This window comes from Xenopus laevis, chromosome 3S (assembly GCF_017654675.1).
Source record: "Xenopus laevis strain J_2021 chromosome 3S, Xenopus_laevis_v10.1, whole genome shotgun sequence".
Classification (NCBI taxonomy): domain Eukaryota; kingdom Metazoa; phylum Chordata; class Amphibia; order Anura; family Pipidae; genus Xenopus; species Xenopus laevis.
In genome coordinates, this window is record NC_054376.1 from 61,520,533 (window position 1) to 61,541,917 (window position 21,385).

Below are 21,385 nucleotides of genomic sequence, written 5' to 3' on the forward strand. Positions count from 1 at the left end.
CCCCCCCTAATCCGCGCAGTCCTAGCACCGGCACTGCCCCCCCTACCCGCTAGCACAAGTGCCGGAGCTACGCGTTCCCAGTGCTCCTCAGACAGTGGCTGGGCGGTATGCAGCCCCTCATTTTTTGCCACCCTGGGCCCGGACTGTAATGCAATTGTGTAAGGAGAGTTAATATAATGCCCTACACATGAGCCCACTGTAAAATAAATGTTCCATATGTTATAAAATGTTTGGAGAATACCGGTTACCAAAAAAAAAAGTCCAAGTTAGGACTTTTGCAGCCAATCCCACTTAAAAAAAGGAAAAGTCGCCAGTGTTATTTTGAACTTCAATGCATTTTCTGCACAGAAGATATTATGTAAGTAATATGTAAGACTGTAAGACTGAGGATGATGTAGCTTCTTTTAAGCACTTTGCCAGGTCTGAGGCGGTGAAGTCAACTCTGGCGAAAGAGGTAACGTTCAGTAAAATCCGCAATTTAGTGAATTTGCAGAGTAACAATCTTTCACTAGAATGAAAAGTCGCCTGGCAAAAAAGTGCAACTGAATGCTAGCGACGGTCCCGTTTGCTAGTGAATTGGCGTCTGCGGGTGGCAACGATGGCGAAAAGTCACTATCGTTAGCCACTTCACCCTTTAGTGAATCTGCCCCTATATAGTGTTTATATGACTGTAATGCAAATGTGTAAGGGAGCATAATTTAAGAAAAAACTTACACCTTTTACTGAAAATTTTGTATAGCAGTCTTGTGAGCATGACTGTTTGAAACTATACAGTTGTCCATCAAGTTCACTGTAGCAAGAAACATGTCAAAGAAAACCCCATGAAGCTCTTACCACCTGTGCCTCTGGAGCACTACCACCAGAGGTGAAGACTTGCTGCCATTTTAAAGAGGTACCCCAGCATTTGTTGTTAATACCTTCTAAAATACTTGCATGTTGTAACATTGTTATCTGTAGGCTAAAAAAGCTGATGAGCTCCCATCCACACCTGTGTGTCTCTGCCCCGACAGGCAGAAGTACTTTTGGCATTTCTGATCGAAGTCACCCATCATTGTCTGCCAGAGGCAGAGTGTTTCTAATGCTTAGACCAGAAACTGAGTGTTTTAAACACAAATACTTTTTAAAATAAAATTTTATTCTAGACTTCACTTTCCTTTGCAGAAAATACAACCCACTGTGTAATATATCTTAAACTCTGCCTGTTCTTTTCTATATAAGATTGCTTATATATTATCCCAATTAAAAATGTTACAATACCTGTACATGTTTTATATTTTTAAATAATTAGTACAGGTACAAGATCCCTTATTCAGAAACTTGTTATCCAGAAAGGTGAATTATGAGAAGGCCATCTCACATAGATTCATTTTTAAACAAATATTTCTCATTTTTAAAGATGATTTCCTTTTTATTTGTGATAATAAAACAGTATCTTGTACTTGATCCTAACTAATCTATAATTATTTTTTGTTGAAAGCAAAACTAGTCTGTTGGATTTATTAAATTTTTAAATAATTTTGTAGCAGGTTTAGGGTATGGTGATCCAAATACAAAAAAACCCAGGTCCCAAACATTCCAGATAATATATCCTATACCTGTAATAATAATAATAATAACAACATGTCCATATTCTAAATTCATCATCTTTTAGCACTATTTCACTGATTATTACAAATGTATTTTTACATTACAGGAAACGGCTGTAAATAGAGAAAAAAATATGTATATGTATGAAGACCTTAGGAACTTGTTACAGCTTAAAACACGCAAACATATTATGTGGGAGAAGTTGTGGCTAAATCACAGAGCTCAGCCTTAGAGTGTTAATAGACTGCCTACTCATTGTTACATAGGGAAAGTAACTGATTGTACAGTGCACTTAACTTTGTTTGAAAACTCTATGGTGCACAGAGTCATTGTGCCTGAAAAATGTTTGCAGAATTACATACTATTACTTGTACCAAAGATGATAATCATTTTAAACTTGAATGAAAATGAATACTCACCTACAAACTCAGGAGTCCCAAAAATATTTTTGAATTCCACCCCATCTTCTATTGCATGTGCCAGACCAAAATCTATCAGTTTGATATAAGGCATAGCAATAGTTTTATCTAAAAGCATGATGTTCTCTGGCTGAAATGTTAAAATAAACATTAGTAACTAAGTATCTATTACATTGCTTTTAAAAACAACATGCTACTTGGCAGGTCACTGTGATAACCAATGGAAGTGACCTTTTCACTGGTTTAGAGTTGTGTGGATCACAGTATTACTGGAGTTCCACTATAATCTGAGATGCACCTACATTTTTAGCATTTCATTGGTAAAGCAAGTCTGTAGATCAAAAATGTCCACATGAAGCAAGCTTTAAACATACCGTAAGTGTTCTCTTAAATATAGATATAACATTTGACAATTATTCATGTACTAATCTTTGTGTTTCCAGCAAAGAGCACAAGCAAACACAATTTTGCAGGAAAAGAATAATGCATTTTGAGAAGAAAAATGGCGATAGTTTCTTTTTATTCATGTAGCACTTTGCATTTGCTTAATATAAGCATAAAGTTTTCTTTTAAGTGTTGGATATAATTAATATTTTATCAATGACACAATGTTTTCCTGTTGTAAAGAACTCAGTCTTGCTGTGAGACTTGAACTGGCAGGAGGAACAATTGGTTGTACCAGGAATAAAATTAAGGACACATTTATCAGCAAGTCAATATTAATGAGCTACTATTATGCACAAAACAAATCTGGTGCAGTTAATCCTAAATGCAATGCTCTAGTGCAGAACAAACACAAGTTTTGTGTGTGAGGTGCAAATGTGCACAACTTAATTGTACTATGTTGTGTATGATCCACAATACTCATCTGATCACTTCTACCATAGCTGGTATTGACACTGTAAAAGGAGCTTGTTTTCTAGCATCCCCCTTAAACTCCAAGGCTCCGAATACTGAACTACAGCCTGCAACAGGTAGCAGTGAGTGACACCTTTTACATAGTAATTTTTTTCTACTGTTTCTTTCTACATAGTACCCACACTTTATTCTCACCTTTAAATCAAAGTGTGCAATTTTGCGGGTGTGTAGGTAATTAACTCCTTCTAGTATCTGTTTGATGAATCTTGTAGCTTCTTCCTCACTAAGTGATTCCTTCTGAGCCAGAAAATCAAAGAGCTCTCCACCAGAAACACTAAAAAGAGAGGAGACATCATTTATACAACGTATAAACAAACATCACTTAGCTTATGGCTTTGCCTTTCTTTCATTGTATCAATAACACAGGACTGACTGAAATAGAGTAGGGAAAACTGGGCATGGAATATAGGAAATGCAGTACAGGTATTACTAAATGTACTCAAAATTTAAGGGAGTAAAAGTGGCCATAGACATAACAATTACAATCTTTCTTGGAACAATCTTTCCAAGAAACATTGTTCATTTCAATACACATGTGTAGAGCTGAATCATCAAAAATACAGGTAGAAACAATAGATTTCTACCTGTATCTGACGATTCAGCACTAACAATGGCCGATGTTTGAGTGCCTCCAAAGGCACCCGATCAAAGCACCTTTAGTTAGGAACCATTTTGTCAGATCTAATGAAGTGTAAGAAGTGTACCCACATCTGGGAGGTGCAAAATATGTGTAAAGTAGCAAAGACAGATATAGTCATAAGATTTGGGCATAAAAGCACAGCAGGTGTAATTTACCTTTTAGAGTTGTATTTAGATATCTAAGACTAAAAGAGCTTTGAAAAAAAGGATATTTAATCACATTCTAATGCCACAGGAAACTTCGGGCGACTTTGGAAATTGAAGCGCAGCGAGTGCAAATTTGCTTAGAATTATGTTTTCCTTTATTAGGCAAAACATTTAGCTTGACATGTCCTTTAATGTTCCTGTCTTGGTGTTTCAATCTGGCAGGTCAGTGATCCAGGTGCAGGTTCTGAACTGTAAAGATTTTCTCCATTAGTTGATACATTTCTCAGCAGTATCTATGAAATTTTTATGAATTTTTGTATCAATTATATCAGCTGCTTTTAATGAAACTCTGCTCAGCAGGGCCACAATAAGAAATGTATCAACTCATGAATGTATCAATTCAAAACAATTTACAGTCAATGACCCCCTTCAGAGCTGCTTCAAAAAGACATGTGGGTGAAAACTGAAACTTACGCATATATTTCAGTACCCAAGGGCTGCCCCCAAAGCTGCCACAACAAGCACCTTGGGTAAATAAATATACAGATACGTCCCATTCTGCAGTGTGGCATTATACATGTTTACATATTATATGTAGTAAATACAGCCATCATTTTTAAAGCGTGAGATCTTTCGTGGATAGTTGATTGCCACTGTCCCAGAATGCACAGCAGTATAATCATCTAATTGCACTTGAATTGTGTACACAATGCTTAAAACAATTGCCTTAAAATAAGACTGACACATTACATGATCTGTAAATAAGGTGTCGGTATCAATGTAAGTAAATTTGTGCGCTTTGTATTATGTTTCACTTTGAAAACCTGGGGGCTGACCCAATAATTATTAAATATATTCTTATTTAAAAAGTGTAAAATAAACAGTTTTGTATCTATTATAAAAACAGTACTGCAATCTAGAGGAAGTATGTAGCATGCAATATCCTTCTGGTGAACCACATACAAGATTACCACTCTAACTTAAACTTCAAGCACACAAGCCCATGTCCTGTTCACAGCTGAGATATAATGTGTTACTCATCAGAAAAATGTAGCACTGTATATTGATAATGCCGCCATATATGATACTCAGATATAACTTAGTATCATAAATGATATACTATTCAATAGATTTGTGGGAATGGCATATTGCAGAATCTCAATTTATATCCTAGTCTTGATTTTTATTTTATCAGAAACATTTACTACATATGAAGATATGGTATTGCATAAAGAAACAACATTAGCAGTGCATGGTTTGCCTCAAAATATTTTCTTTTACCAGAATATTAATCTTCCTTATGAATTTTTAGAGGCAATGTCAACTTGCAATTATAAGGCACCACCTCTGACCTCAGTCTCTAACCTGGTATACTGGGTGGAATGCCTATTCTTTAAAAAAAAAAAAACACTACCTGTCTGAATTGCTTTACATGAGTGACTTTAGATGTCCAATCTCCATTTGAAGGTCTTTGGCCAGGATCCACCTAAGTGGTCCATAGTCATAGTTCCAAGAATATCTTGATTATTTAAAAACTGTGCACTTCAAACATTTCTGTTACTGGCTCAGTGCATATTTGCAGACAGTAACAATGATATTCTATGCATAGCTAGAAATAGTTTAAAGATGGAAATTTTGAGATGACAGTGCAGAAACCATTGCTGAATCAAGCACTTTATCCTAAAGCACTCAAAAATCTAAGACCAAAAACATTTTGAACTCACAGTTCCAGGACAAGGACCACATCAGTCTTGTTCTCATACACGTCCTGCAGAGTGATAATGTTTGGGTGCTGAATACCCTTCAGGATGTCTACTTCACGTTCAATCTCTTCCCGAGTCACCCCTCTGCGGCTGGCAGGGCTCTGGCGTTTCTTGATGAACTTGGCTGCATAGTCTATTCCTGTTTTCCTCTCTCTGCATCTTTTTACTATGGCAAACTGTCCACTGGGTAAATTACAAAGTTGTAGGCAAGAGTAAGTACATAAACTGATATACAGGAACATATGCATGGTGATGGAGAACTGTGTATGTTAATGCAAGGCTAGAAAATGTACAGTGTTGGCATGGAGGTAGTTCAAAAAGTCAAATTCAGTTGATTACTTTTCTAAAAAAAATCCACAGCAGAATAATTGAATTTATCTAACCTAGATCTATGGGTCCTTCTCGTTAGAATATAAGCTGAAAAGAGTCTTTGCCCCATATTTAATTAAGGGTTCTCAGTTTCTGCTTTTGTAATTAAAGTGGGAAACCGAACCTGTTTAGGACGAGAAGGGCTAAAAGGAGTCAAAAAGCCCTTCACTAGCATTTTCCATGCAAAGTGAAGCCTTCTGAAATCAGAAGGTATTTACTTGTCTCATGCCATGCACACAGCATTGCCTAGATACCAAAATAAGAGTTCTGATTATCCCATAAGGCATCATGGGCTTTTGAAATTGATGTTAAAGGTAATGAATTTCAGCATGAAGAGCAGTTGCAGAAGCTCTTGTGTGAAATTGGTAGAATAACAAATTGCATAAGATTTTGTATATATTATTTTCCTAAACAGAATATACCTAAATTAGTTAAGATATAATATGTGTCCACAAAATAAAAATAATAATAAGAAGAACTGGGGGAATGCTTGGCAGGTTTCACACTGAGCTATAAATGTAGAGAAGAAGAGGCAATATGCTCACTGATTTACTGTACAAAAGCTGGAAAGACACATTGGGGCAGATTTATCAAGGGTTGAAGTGAAAATTCAAATTTTTTTTAGAGTCAAAACTCTCAAATTCGAATTGTGAATTACTCGATTCGAGTTTTAATTCAAATTTCAAGATTTATCATACTCTGGCTCTTCGGCCGACATCTGTCAGGAAATTGATCGGCCAGGTTAAAAAAATCGGTCCCAGTGCAATCTATCTATGTTTGCAGGGCCAAGCAGGCACTACCCTTTGTTTTCCTGGCAAATTGGTCTGTTTAGTTGATGGACAATTTGTATGATCGTACAATCGTTTCGAGATAATCGTGGTCTAACGATGACGATCGATCTTTTAAAAATGTTTACATCTATGGCCAGCTTCAATCTCTCCTATGCCAACAAACTGACCGGAGTCCAAACAAGGCTGGCAGGATGGTAACCCTTGATGGATAGTATAGTAACAATGTGTTTTTGGATAGAGAGGACAAATGGTTATGAAAGAGGTGTGAAAAAAGCCACTTATGCCAAACTGGAAAAACCATCCCTGAACAGAGGAGGGACTGCAAAACCGTTTATCATCAACATACAATGCCACTTTGACATCCTTACCCTGGCAGCTTTACAATTTACTGAGGTTCAATGGAACCACTGTGATTGGATGTCTGTGACTTTATTACCCTCAAGAGATTAAATGCTGGGAAATTCCCTGCCACTTCAACTGAACTGAAAAAGCCACTAGGATGAGTGGTAAAATGTTTTCAAGAAAAACTCTAAGGGGCAGATTTACTAAGGTTCGAGTGAATTTCGTAATTTTTTGGATACTTCGACCATCGAATAGGATACTACGACTTCGAATTTACTTAGATTTCGATTCAAAGTAAAAATTGTTTGAATATTTGACCGTTTGATAATCTAAGTACTGTCTCTTTAAAAAAACTTCGACTTCAAAATTAAATTAAACCAGCCGAAGTGCTATGTTAACCTATGGGGACCTTCAACAACATTTTTCTAAGTCTTTACACATCGAATAAAAATCGTCCGATCGTACGCTAAAATCGTTACGATTTTTATTCGACCGCAGGATTGCCAAATTTGCTGAAAAAACTTCGAATTCGAAGTTTTTCATTCGATGGTCGAATTTCAAAGTTTTTTGTACTTCAAAATTCGACCCTTAATAAATCTGCCCCTAAATGTCCAGTTGCCTTCAACTTAATTCTACTAGATACTGGATAGATAATAATGGCTTTTAGTATGCATAATGAACCTTGCATACAAAATCAGTTTGACTATGTTGGTTCAGTTTTATTTTTATGTTTATTTTTAATTGTTGTAATCTTTCTCTTCTTTTGTTCCACTGCCTACTGATTACAAATAATTGAATGTTAAAAGAAAGTTACCTCCCCAGTTCATCTGCAATGTCGTAGAAATCTTCCACCTTTTGCTGCTTAAATTCAACCATTTTGGTTTTCCTCGTTGTCGTTGAATTGCACTAAAAATCAAAGAGCTAGAAGAGAAAGGAGGTTAAACAATGAGCTTTAATGGAAAACTATTCTTTCGAACTTTGTAAGGCTCTATAAAAATCACACAACCTAACCCATATTTAAAATAAAGCCTTTTTGTAAATATATTTTTCTACTAGTATATGCCATTGGATAATCCCATATTGAATCATTGGCAATTTACATAATAAGTACAAACAAAGGGCACAAATACTTATAATAATCTGAATCTTTTCCTATTAGGTGTTCAGTGAGTGAGCACACAGAACATTACAAAATCATATCTCCTATCTTCATGTGTCCCCACTGTCGGACTGGCCCTCCGGGATACAAGGAAACTCCCGGTGGGCCCAGGTGTCAGTGGCCCTCATGCTGCTAAACATTTGGCCTATTTCATGGTCATTCCCTATTTCTTTGAGAACAAAGAGGCTAAATAGATGGAATAATAGATTATAGTATGTAAAGAAAAGAGACTAGGAGAATAGAGGTTGAATGATGAGAAGAAGAATAATAGTACTGAGAGTGGGCCCCTGGTCTAAGGTTTTTGGGTGGGCCCCTGGTGTCCCAGTGCGACACTGTGTGTCCCCACAAAAGGCACAATTTAGGACACTCCTACAGTTCACCCCAGCCCTACCTAGATACGCGTGGAACATTATTAATGGGGAAATTACCCTCTAAATTAATTTATAGTATGTTATAGAGTCGCCAATTCCTAGCAACTTTGCAATTCGTCGTAATTTATAAAAATAGATTTTTAATTTGCCCTTTTTCTTGTGACTCTTTACAGCTTTCAAATGGGGTCACTGACCCCATTAGTAATAAAACTATCTGTGAGGTTAAAACTTTATTACTGTTGTTAATTTTATTCTATTCAGGCCTTACCTGTTCATCACCCAGTCTCCCATTCAAGCCACTGCCTGGTTGCTATGGTATATTGGGCCCTAGCAACCAGATATGTGCTGAAATCTCAGACTGCAGAGCTGGTGAGCAAAAAGCTCAATAATTCAGTCAACCCTAGAAATGTGTCACAGTCCAGCAGAAAACAAGACCAGTTGCAGGTGTGCAAATGGGTGGCTCAAAGTTTAAGGGAGGGGGGTACAGCATATCAGAAAAGAGGAATATTTAGTGCAGTTCAGAGTGTCACAGGACCCAAGAAAAAAAGTGGGTATGTGATGTCACACATCATGTCTACATTCAAGTTCTAAAACATATACAGATGAATATGAATGAGAAGTACTCTATATTGCCTGTTATAAAGTTCATTGATTATTGGGTACAGTATTTAGTCCTCCAAACTATGTCTTTCTGGCCTCCAGGGGGTTGGAATGAAATTCAGTATGGGCTACACATTTAGTTGATTTTCACTAGGCCAGTGAATTAATTTTACTTAAGTCTTCACACATCTGTTTAATAAATTTCCATAAAATAAGAAATAAATATCCATATATAAACCTGGGTTTGTAAATTAAATAAAAATACCTTATTTTTACTTGCACAAGACCTGTTGAGTGCTGTATTTTGTGGGACAATATATAAAGCTTTATAAAAGGCTTTGCAGCCCAGGCCCCAGACCTGGATCACACAGTAGTACTACACTACAGTATATACAAACCTCTGTAAACGTTTGAGATGTTTTATGAACAATCACATTTTGTCATAGAGCACTTTATGTACAATGTTATGTGCAGTTATTTATGGCAAGGAAGGATGGAATGTAAAAACTCTAATAGGCTCATGAAAGTGGTGGACATCTTTAGTGCTTCAATGGGAATCATCCCAGGGAACACAACTCCTAATATCACATAAATGGCAACTGGTGTACAAGAACAGGCATGCATTTGAGGGTTTAATAAATATTCTGCTAACACTCACAGAGAATACTGTAAGACTAGGTTCAGTCGAAATCACTAGATCATACTTTAATTATGTTGAATCAAATATTTATCCCTGTAACACAGTAATGGCAAAAGATCAGTTTTAAATTGTAAAAAAAGGAGAGTTAAAGCAGCAGAGACTTAAAGAGACAATGTACTCTTTTGATCATACAGTAAGTGCAATAGGGAATAGGGCTTATGCAGGTATCCGGATACTTTTGGGCATATAGTACAGTTATGGGACCTTTTATCCAGAATGGTCAGGACCTAATGTTTTCTTCTAGAAAATCATGTAAAATTAAATAAGTGCACACAGTGTGAAGTGCAAAATAATCGGTACAATCTGCTGTTTATTCCACACAATTCCAACATAAATGTGTCAATGGCAAGTTACAACAAAATTCTGCTTGCACAACTAGGAGAAAGATATGCTAGGAATGTTAGAATGTTCTTGTGAGTATGCTCAATATCCACACTTTTATTTTGTTCAAGAATGAATCCAACGACATTTTCTATTGCTAGCTGGAACTGTAATTTTTCATTTTTATTTTATTTGAAAATGATGCCTATATTTGCTGCTTGCAATCAACGTAAACATGCATCTCAGTTGCATGGAGAAATCCCTGTATGGAGAATATGGTTGTGTCAGGGCAATATTTTAAACACTTCTTCCATAAGGTTAGGTACAGTAGCTCACATAATAAATACAATACTGACTGCAGTCCAACGGCTCTTAAACATGGGTTCACCCTGCGTTTCCCTGCATTTAATTTTCCAGCGTTCCACCACAGGGGATCACAGAAGAAAACGCAGCCCTAAAGTGCTGCACTGACACAGGCGCATCCAAGCCCTGAACATAGGTGGAATGCACTATGATGTGTTTAACCTGCGTTTGGCCCTTAAATGTGCCTGTGTTAGTACAAGCCCATAAGAAAGACGAGGCATTCTGCACTCAAAATTAAACACAGGAAAACAAAGGGCGAAATGCTTGTGTGTAACAGCCCTTATACTCTGCAGCACATTAAATGGGACCCGTCACACAAAAAAATTATTATTCCAAATCCGATTTTATCATGTTAGTCATGCAAAATTAACTTTAATTACAATGTATAGGTTATTCGAATTTTGTTTCCATCAGTCTGGGAATTCATAATTATAACAAGTAGGTAGGAGCCATTTTGTGGACAACTATACCCCCCAAACAATGTAGGTCTCTATAAAAAGATATTGCATAAAACAGTTCATATGTAAAATCCTGCTTCATGTAAATAAACCATTATCATAATAATATACTTTTCTAGTAGTATGTGCCATTGGGTAATCATAAATAGAAAATTGCCATTTTAAAAAATAAGGGCAGCCCCCTGGGATCGTAGGATTCACTGTACTCACAAATATACCAACAAACCATACATGTTAGGTCACATGAGCCAATTAACAGACAGAGTTGTGTCTTTTGCTTCCACACTTCTTCCTGTTACAGTTAGAGTTGTAGTATTTCTGGTCAGGTGATCTCTGAGGCAGCACACAAACCATCACAAAATGGTGGCTCAAGGCAAGAGATGTAAAAGGTCAATATTTACTTAAATATATATTCCAGTTTGGCAAGATTCTTTAATATGTCACTTAATATGATATGAACTATCTGTTGCTTAAGTGTTCATTTTGGGAGTATAGTTTTCCTTTAAGGCAAGTCTTGCATCATCTCAGAATCTTGTTTGTGCACCAGAATGGAGGACCTGATGTCCTACGAAATTCGAATAAAAAAAGACCAACTGAAATATATTTAAAAAATCTAAGTTTTTTTTTTGCAGGTGAATAGGCTGTATTCGATCGTTCGAATCGAAGTATGATCAAATTCGATTCAAAGTATTTTAAAAAAAACAAACAGATTTTTCAAAGTCCACCAATTGACTCCAAATAGGTTCTAGGAGTTCCCCCATAGGCTAAAACAACAATTTGGCAGGTTTTAGATGGCGAATGGTCGAAGTCGAAGTTTTAAAGAGACAGTGCATGATAAATTTCGATATTCAAATGTTTTTCAAATTCAAATCGAATTTGGACAATTATTTAGTCGAAGTACTCAAAAATTGCTTGAACTTTGAATTTTTTTACTTAGAATTTTCAATTTGACCCTTGATAAATCTGCCCCCAAGTGTAGGTGACAAAATATCATAAGTTCCCTTTCCACTAGCATTAATGTTAATTGCTGGTAGGAAAGAATATGCCACATGTAGTAGCCCTAAGTTGCCTCACATGTCTACCTTGGGTTGCTACAGGAAGCTTAGGCGATACGTATGTGTTCCCATAGCGATTCAGTAAATAAGTATTAATGGATTATTTTTGGAATTTTGTTTTTATGAAACTAAGACACCTGTTACCTGTAAAACTCAGGAGCACAGCAGTAGGAAAATAAAGTTGTATTTCATGTATTGTTGTTTTTGTATTGTGACTTTATGGTTGTATCAACATAAAATTGAAGCTTGTTAATAACAGCATTTGTTACACATAAAGCACAGGTAACTGCCAACATAAAGCAAATGAAGGTGTGGCGTCTTAACATTCCATCTCGCCTTGGATAATAAATAAAACATTTGGCGGGCTCACTGAAATTTGTAAGGGGGAGCATCAGTTAGGGCCACTCTTCAGCTTTAAGACAATCCTATCCTATTTATTATAATTTGCACTGTGGTTAGGTTGCAGTGTATAAACACTTCTATGTACTCTTGTTTCTTCACACACTCCAAAAACAAAGGAAGGTTAACTGGCTTCAAATTAAATTGACTCCAGTGTGGAGGAATGTGATAAGGACCATAAAATGTAAGCTCCTCTGGGTAAGGATAGATGTGAATCTATAATCTCTCTAAAAAGCTGCATAAAATGCGTTGGCGATATATAGATAACACACACGTATGGGACCTGTTATCCAGAATGCTTGGGACTAGGGGTTTTCTGGATAACAGATCTTTCTGTAATATGGATCTTCACACCATAAACATTAAGATGGCTTTAAAATAAGATGCAATTTTTTTCAATCTTCTTTATTGGCTTTTTTGTTATTTTTTTAAATATGTTACAATGGTCACAGAAAATTGCAAGTTGTCATATAAAATTTAGCAATATTAACTATAGAAGTTCTAGATAACATAATTAAAAACAATAAAAAAAACAAACATTTGGTACGGTACATAATTTCTTGGTTCGCAAATAGTGATGGGCGAATTTCTCCTGTTTAGCTTTGCCGAAAAACAGCGGAAAAATTAGCGAAACTTGAAATTTGACGCCCACGTCAATTTTGACACCGCCATTAAAGTCAATGGGCGTCCAAATAGTGTTGACGCGCAACAGTTTTGACGCAAGTGTCTTTTCTGACGAACATCCAAATTTTGTCGACGCTGGCGAATGTTCACGGGAGTTTCACGGACTGATTTGCCAGTGGCGAAACACGGAAATTTGCTGCGAATTCACGCCTGGCGAATTTATTCGCCCATCGCTATTTGCAAATCCACTTTGTCATGTCTTCCAAGGATGGTGTTTACTATATCTCGATACATGGATGCTGCGAGGGCTATCAGTGGGATTGCCCCCATTGGTAAATCAGTAATACCTCTATAGACCAACCATAGGATTCATATTTTATTAAACGCTTTTTGCTTATCCTTAGATATAAAAGTTAATTTCTCCATCACCATTATATTGTGTATCCTAATTTTCACCTGGTTAAAATCTAGAGTTGAGGTATGCCACAATTTTGCAATGATTTGTTGTTAGTGGCCCTGAAGATTGTTGTAATTCTTTTATGTTGTGAGTTGGTGAAACCATCTATTGGCTTATTTAAAAGGGCGTTATAGTGGTCCTTTCTCAAAGGGATAGCAAAAATATTACCTATCATTGTATAGATCCTTATCCACAGACATCTCATGATGGGGCAATCCTACCATATGTGCCCCATTGCAGCCTCTGAAACAATTGGGGGAGAGGCCCTTAAATAAGAGCATTAAGATATCATTTTATTGGTTGTTGCAGGATATGTTCCCATACTCCCCATTCTAGTCGTTGACATACGTATAGAAATAGCTGTGGCCCTAAGGGCCTAGAAATGCATATATTTTCAAATTGGGTTGGGGTGCCACCTTTTTGCTCTTCTCTTTCAGGAGGGAGGTCACATAATAGTAAAATTGTGCCAGATGGAACAGTTCATCCGAAAGAGTAAGACATTTCTCTTTGAGGGCTGCAGCTGAAAACAGTGAGCCTGATTTAGTCAAGTCCCAAATTCTGCCCAGCTCAGACATATACCACCAAGTAAAGTTGCTTGTAGTAAGTACCTAAGTATTTTAAACATCTTTCCTCCCATAAGAAATCAAAATTAATTGAATAAGTTTGACTTGTGGGTGGGGTAGATTAATGTTTAGTGCCCTTGATTTGGAGGAGTTGATTACCAGCCCCAATAGTTTACTGAAATCTCCTCAAATTTTATAAATATTAGGTAAGGTGTTTAACGGTCTGCTGATAGATGATATTACATTGTCCGCATAGAGGGTACACTTGTTCTCTTTGCCGGCCAAGTTTATTTGCCCCCCACCCAGATGAGAAGCACTCTCTGGACCCCTACCCGAGCCGCAACTAGGTCCCCCTCACTAGCTGCAACTTGGCCCCCTTGCCCGAGGCACAACCTGGCCCCCTTCCCCGAGCCACAATCTGGCCCCCGTGCCTACCATCTTTTTCTTTCTGCTGCGCTGGGGGCCTGGGAGGGAGGAAGCGGCTTCTTATTAAAATCTAGCGATAGGAGCATAATTAATTAAATGTATAATTTTACGTATGTTATCTGTCTCTGAAAAAAACACATTGGTCGAGATGTACAATATGGTGTAAAAAGGTATTCACCAGCACTGCCAGAACCTTTGCCAGTATTTTCACATCAATATTCATTAGGGATATGGGGCGAAAGTTCTCGCAGCAGGTATTATCACACATTGGTTTAGGAATAACTACTATTCTAGCCTGCATTGCTTCTGGCCTCAATTGGTCGCCCTTTGCTATATCTAAGAAGACACGGTTGAGATGGGGTCCTATAATTTAAGCAAATGTTTTGTAATATAATAGGGGAATCCATCTGGGCCAGTTGTTTTGTAATTCTTTAGCCGTTTAATTGCGGCATGGATTTTCTTCCTCAGTAATTGGCTGGGACAATAAATCAATTTGTTCCTGTTCTAAAGTTGGGATATTGACCTGAGCCAACCATTGTTTGACTTTAGATGTAAAAAATGTATGTGTAGGGTTATAGAGTTTTTGGTAGAAAGAGGCAAATTCCTCAATTATTCTCTCTGGATTGGTAGACAATCCATATCTTTTAATCCTTAGAGAGGTGAATGGTCAGGAGCTATAATAATTATTAAGCTTTCTTGCTAAAGGGAAATCAGCCTTGTTCCTTTTTGTGTAAAACCTTTGTTTGGCCCATTTTAGTGTTTTGTCAGCCTGATGAGTCAAAAGTAGGTTAAGTTCAGTCCTGATGGCTGATGTAAGAGATATAGCCAGTTTCTGTTGGTGTGAATTGTGATTGTTTCTGCCTAGTACCAATTTGGATGAGTAACCCCCTCATAACTGCTTTATGGCTCTCCTATATAACCCCTGAAGACATCCCTGGTTAAACGTTGCTAGAGAAGAAATTTGTTAATTTTTGCTTGAGCTGCTTAATGACCTCTACATTACCCAGCAGGGTATCATTTATGCGCCTTAGGACTTTTCCTTAACTGGCTGTTAAATTGGTAAAAGAGGTTAAAACGGGAGAGTGGTCTGACCTAGAGCATGTTAAGATTTTAGCCTTATCTATAGAGGGCCCCAGATATCTTGAAGCAAGTAACATATCATCCAAAAAATCTATCTATGGCAAATTGTTGGTAATATTCAAATGCTACAGTTCATTTACATGGGGAGTTAAATGCCTTAACATTATGTATCAGACATTGTAAAACCATTGTTAATAGAAGCTTGGGTGGTGTCCTGAGGCCTTTCCTTCCAACTGAAATGGTGCTGCTGTTAATACTTTAGGTTAAGCAGGGGTCTGGGTGAAGATCCTGGTTGTGGAGGATCAAGTGGAAGTAGATGACCAGAGTTGTCTGCTAGCAGGGCCGATTAGGGGGGGGGTACTACTGTATCTGGCTCGGGCCCAAAGGGGGGCCCGGCTGTGCTGCACTTTTCAAAATAGCCAGGCCCCTGCCAAAGTCCCAAACCACCGAAGGTGCCAAAGTCCCGAAGCCATGAAAAGACCCGAAGCCACAAAAGGAGCCGAATTTGAAGTCCTGAAGCCATGAAAAAACCTGAAGTATCTGAAGCCACAAGTTTTTTTAAATTTTATTAAACCCCTAGCCACCAATGTATGTTGAATACTCAATTGGCCCCTGCCACCAATTTTTTTTTTAAATATTCTCTGGGGCCCCAATGTTTCTTTTTTTATTTTTTTTAACTTGGCCTTGCTGCCAAGTTTTTTTTTTAACTAATAGGGGGCCCTAAAGACCAATGATTTTTTTAAAAAAACTTATGGGGGGCCCTGGCACCAATGTTTTTTTTTTTTAAAAAAAAAAACTTTTATGGTGGAGCCCTGGTGCAAATGTTTTTTTTTAACTTATAGGGGGGCCCTGGTCAACAATTATTTTTTTTTTACTTTTAGGGGGGGCCCTGGCACAACAGTATTTTTTTTCTAACTTATAAGGGGGCCCTCACCATCAATGGCTTTTTATAACTTGTGTGGAGGGGGTTTACTGTTTTTAGCTCTGATACTGTATCTGTGTGGTCTTTTAACTGTGGTGTGGGGTGGGTGGAAATTTAGTTGTACGGGGCCCCATGATTTCTAATGGCGGCAATGTCTGTTAGTCCCAGTTGTTGCAGAATTTCCATGCCACATGAACCGTAGCAATAGATAGGATTTGTTTCCAAGAGAGAACAAAAGCTTAAAAGTAAATGCCCATCTATATCTCACATTTTGTGAGGATACAATCTAAGTGATTGGTTTAAGTCCTCTGCGTTTAGCAATGGTCATGGTAGCCATGGATGCTAACTCCCTCTGCAGGAGTGACTTGAACATGCCCAAAAGAACTGCATCTGTGAGTACCCAAATGCTGGGCCTTGAGATTCTTGTGAGGTGTCACTATGTTGTGAAGGCAATGAGGGAGCCTCTTCGTTCATCTTGTCTGGGCCGGAGTTCTCCGCCATCTTGGATCCAGAAGGTTAGTTTTCTGACTAGGAGAAAAAGTTTTTAAGCGTGCTCTGGCTCCCATTCTTTCGCCTTTTGGAGGCTTTGGACATACTTTGCCTGTTCAGTCAGTATTGGGCAAGTTTGAGATGTTGTAGTGGAATCATATTGAAAACCACCCGGCCAGAGTGTGGAGCTTGTTTAGACACGTCTATCCTCCTGCACATGCCCACACATGCTACACCATGCAATTTACCTGGCACACAGTTTTACATGTATCACCCCTAGCACAATACAAAGACCATTTTTCAGCAAGTATTTTAAATGAGATAGAAAAAAAGAAAGGCAAAAACTATGCAGTATCCATAAGCTCTCACATGATGTTTCAGCAGCAATACAACCCGGCTTTGTGGGCACTAATAATATGCAAGCTGAGAAAAAGGAAGTCCCCATACTAACCAATGTTACTCACTTCTGCTTTAGTTGCAGTAATAAAGGTATATTAATAATTCTGAATAAATTCAAGTTACTATCTTTGAAGTACCAATAAACACTCAGCATTATAACTGCTAAATACAACAATACTGAGCATGTGAATCAACGGTTTTATATGATGCACGCAGAAACATAGACCAGGTTCAAAAACTTTTTAGATCTCAGTGAAGCTGTACTTTATGCCACCCAATCATTTAATGAATGTAACATGGGCAAACTTAGGAATGCAAGGTGTAAAGCAAACCCTAAAATTGTGTCCTCTACACTTCTTAAATATTGGTTGCGTCCATTATCAAGAATAAAATGCATGGTGGAAATAAAGGTCACACAGATGGTAGGGAGCCCTGGAAGTAAAACCGCATTAATAGGCTTTTTTTCAATGGCTCGTTTTGTATGTTGTCCCTTGCAGCTAATGAATCGCACATACCCATGCAATTTCCACTGCCATCAGCATCACTGTACTAAAAATTATACAAATAGCCAGACAAAGGGACTTTAGATCTTGCATTTAAAATTTAAAGGAAAACTACACCCCCAAAATTAATACTTACACAACAAATAGTTTATATCAAATTAAGTGACATATTAATATATATTTAAGTAAATATTGCCCTTTTACATCTCTTGCCTTGAATCTCCATTTATTGATGGTCTGAGTGCTGCCTCAGAGATCACCTGACCAGAAATAATACAACTCTAACTGTAACAGGAAGAAGTGTGGAAGCAAAATACAGAACTCTGTCTGTTAATTGGCTCATGTGATCTAACATGTATGCTTTGTTTTGCTTTGTTTTACTTTGTGTGCACCATGAATCATAGGATGCCAGGGGGTTGCCCTTATTTTTTTAAAATGGCAGTTTTTTATTTATGATTACCCAATGGCACATATTACTAAAAAAGTATATTATTATGAACATGGTTAATTTACATGAAGCAGGGTTTTACATATGAGCTGTTTTATGCAATATATTTTATAGCGACCTACATGATTGGGGGTATAGTTTTCCTTTAAAGAATGAAAGATCAGCAAATAGACATCAATTAAAGAGTGTCAAAAGCAACCCATGCATGCAAATATAACTCAAATAGATGACGGTGCATGTTTTTAGGAGAAAATAGTAGGTCCAAAACTACTTGTGGTACTTCTTGTTGATGTAAACGGAAAGCAGTCATGCCCTGTCGTTAGTGTTTAAATGAATGCTACTTTAAAGAGTCAAGTTTTTCAGAGAAATATACAGCTGAATCATAATGTACTTTTATAATAAAGCACTAAGTGTAGCAGTGATACTGAAGAGAGGGTAACAATATAGGGTAAAGTGTACCCCCAATGTAGTATATCACAAAAAAACTAAATCACAGAGCATTTTCTATATAAAGCAGATGTTTCCAAATACCGCAATAAATAGACAGTATTCTGACTAGACATTCTATCATATAAAACATATTTAAATAATTATAGGAGCATTGCTTTGCTTTCACACAAACTACCTCCCTTGTTATTATCTAAATTAGTTTAATTAAAAATAATGAGTTCTGTATTAACAAACCCCTCCCTTCACCCATCCGTTGTGATTTGGCTAACAGATAAATACATGCATTACAAAGGGGATTTGTCTGCATAGAGATTATCTGATTAACTATCTAGAAAGAACATGAAGCTGAAAAAATTAAGTGGTTTCAGTTTCCAAGTTTGTCTAGTCTATTTAAAAAAAAAAAGAGTTAACAGGCCAAAATATGTTCAGCACAAGATCATGTTGAACTAGGGCTATACAGCCCTCTTGAAAGGGCACCTATTGGGCAAAAATGTTACCTCCAACCAAAGGTGCGCGATAATACAGCCCGCACTCTGGTTGGGGGTAACAGTATTTTTGTTTTTAAAAATTGCCACTGCCACCAGGAGGAAGCTCACGGTAGTGGCCATGTTGGGGTACACACGTGTGCATAATGAGTGAATGTTCTCACAAACTTTAAGTTGTAAGATCTTAACTTTTTCCATTATTTTTTCATTATATTTATTCCCTTTCTTGTGTTTTCTTCTATTTTTGTATACTCTGTCCCTTCCATTTTCTCTCTCCTTTTATGCTTTTTATTTTTCTTTGGTTCTGCATGTTTGCAGAAGAGTGCAGATAGGAGGCTGAAAGCAAACTCTCCCATCTTTCTGCTATTCTCACTTTCATTTATGTCTGCTTTTATCCAATTTACATTTATTCTACCTTCCCTTTTCTTTTCTGCTCTCCCATCTCTCCAGCCTACTATTGTTCTCTCCCACTCTTCATTTCCTCTATGCTTCCCCTGTCCCCCAATGGTCTGCTCCATTAATTTCCTCCAGTTTCTTTCAGTCTCATTTCCTTCCGTAATATAATGCTTATGGAGGGCAAAAAGACAGAGTGAGTGCTAAAGTTCTATGTGACATGAGGACAGGCAACTGAAGGTGGAACTCAAGCAATTTCTGTATACTTATTTAGCTTTTATACTGCACTTTCCCACTCAGCAGCAGTAAAAGGTATTGGGTACTAGATAGCAGGAGAATCCAAACTTCACCTACCCGCCGGCAGGGAACATACTCACAAACTCTATGTAGATAATCCCCAGAATCAAATGTATATAAATATGCTGCCAAAAAATAAAACCTTTATTGAAAGTGCCACTATACCATGTTTTAGCGTTTTAATTTTGCATTCCAATATGGCATATCAATTATTGTAGAAATATGATGAGAGTGTAATTGTAGCTGTGCAGGTAGGGCTGATTGGCAGGTAATGAGTTGAATGTGGAAGCACAATGTTTATGCTAGACTTCTTTAATCCCTGTGCACTGTGGTACATTGCCTAATCATGCCTTTTACACTAAAGCATATAATAAAGGTGGTAGCATTTTGATGCAGCTATCACAAGCACAAAATCACTTGTATTCAGTATTTTAATCGATTTGTGCTGCCCCTGTGCCACCTCTGCCCAGATACCCCAATCATGTAGCCCACAGTCACAGCTGGTCTGAAGGGAAAACATTATTGGAGAGTGCAGGCTGGTTACAGCATAAGGCAGACATATATAAGCAGGATACCAGAGTCACTGCCACAGGCTGCTGCGCGTCACAATATCTATAACCTTCAAACTCTACTCACCCCAACCTCAGCCCCACCTTCTCTAGAAAGCGTTACACCGAGCAGTTTCCCACTTCTCCTCTCACCTGCGAGGGCAGCTTTATGTTTGTAGAGCTTTCAGTCAGTCCCCATTCTGCAGTTGCCCCAAATCTCCTGTCAGAGAAGCAACTTTCGTTCCTTAGCACAGAGCGTGCTGCTTACAACCCTCGCACTCCTGCTGTAAACAGAGGAATGGCGCCATCTTGGGTCAGTAGTGCGAACTGTCAGGACAGATTATTATTGGCGGCTAATCAGTGATCTGGACTGGTCCAAACAGTAAAAAGCTAATCGAGTAAAAATATTAAAGGCAGGAAGATCCTGATTACACCCTGTAACAACGGATGTGGAATCGCCCAACTTCTGCCCCATTCTCCTATGCAATACATGCTGGATGAACAATATTACTGTGTATAGAATTTTGTGCTTACACTACTATCAGTATGGCTAGGTGACATCATGATGACATCATTAGCGTTCCCTGGAGATAAATACCTTGAATAGATTGCCTACAGCACACAGCACAATCTGCAAGGGGGTCTCTAAGTATTTACAAGGCCTGAAATAATTTCCTACAAAATGTGTTACTTTGCATGTTTATATCTAAAAAATTCATGTTAATAATAAATACTAATAATGATAATCATACCTACTCCTACTACCGTATTCTGGCTACTGTGATTTATAGAGAGAACCACCCAGACACATTCATTCAATAGATAACCTTACATTTTACACAACTGCAACTTGCACTGCATGTCTGCTGCAAAATCTAGTTCTGACTTATTTAAATGGTA

At 37.6% G+C, this 21,385-nt stretch overlaps 1 protein-coding gene across 3 annotated transcripts in view; it reads right to left on the reverse strand.

Moving 5' to 3' along the window:
• Positions 1-20,756, reverse strand: part of LOC108712999 (death-associated protein kinase 2) — a 35,967-nt gene extending 15,211 nt beyond the window's left edge. Inside the window, exons 1-5 of one of the 3 annotated variants that reach the window (XM_041588386.1) lie at positions 20,574-20,744; positions 7,790-7,896; positions 5,435-5,656; positions 3,060-3,198; positions 2,007-2,136 (exon numbers count right to left, since the gene is read on the reverse strand). In XM_041588386.1, the coding sequence (XP_041444320.1) occupies positions 2,007-2,136; positions 3,060-3,198; positions 5,435-5,656; positions 7,790-7,851 (553 nt within the window). In that variant the 5' untranslated portion in view covers positions 7,852-7,896; positions 20,574-20,744. Of the gene's footprint in view, positions 1-2,006; positions 2,137-3,059; positions 3,199-5,434; positions 5,657-7,789; positions 7,897-20,573 lie in introns of all 3 variants that reach the window. The other 2 variants (XM_041588385.1, XM_041588384.1) reach the window with 2 other exon arrangements.
• Between the last annotated feature and the right edge of the window lie 629 nt (positions 20,757-21,385).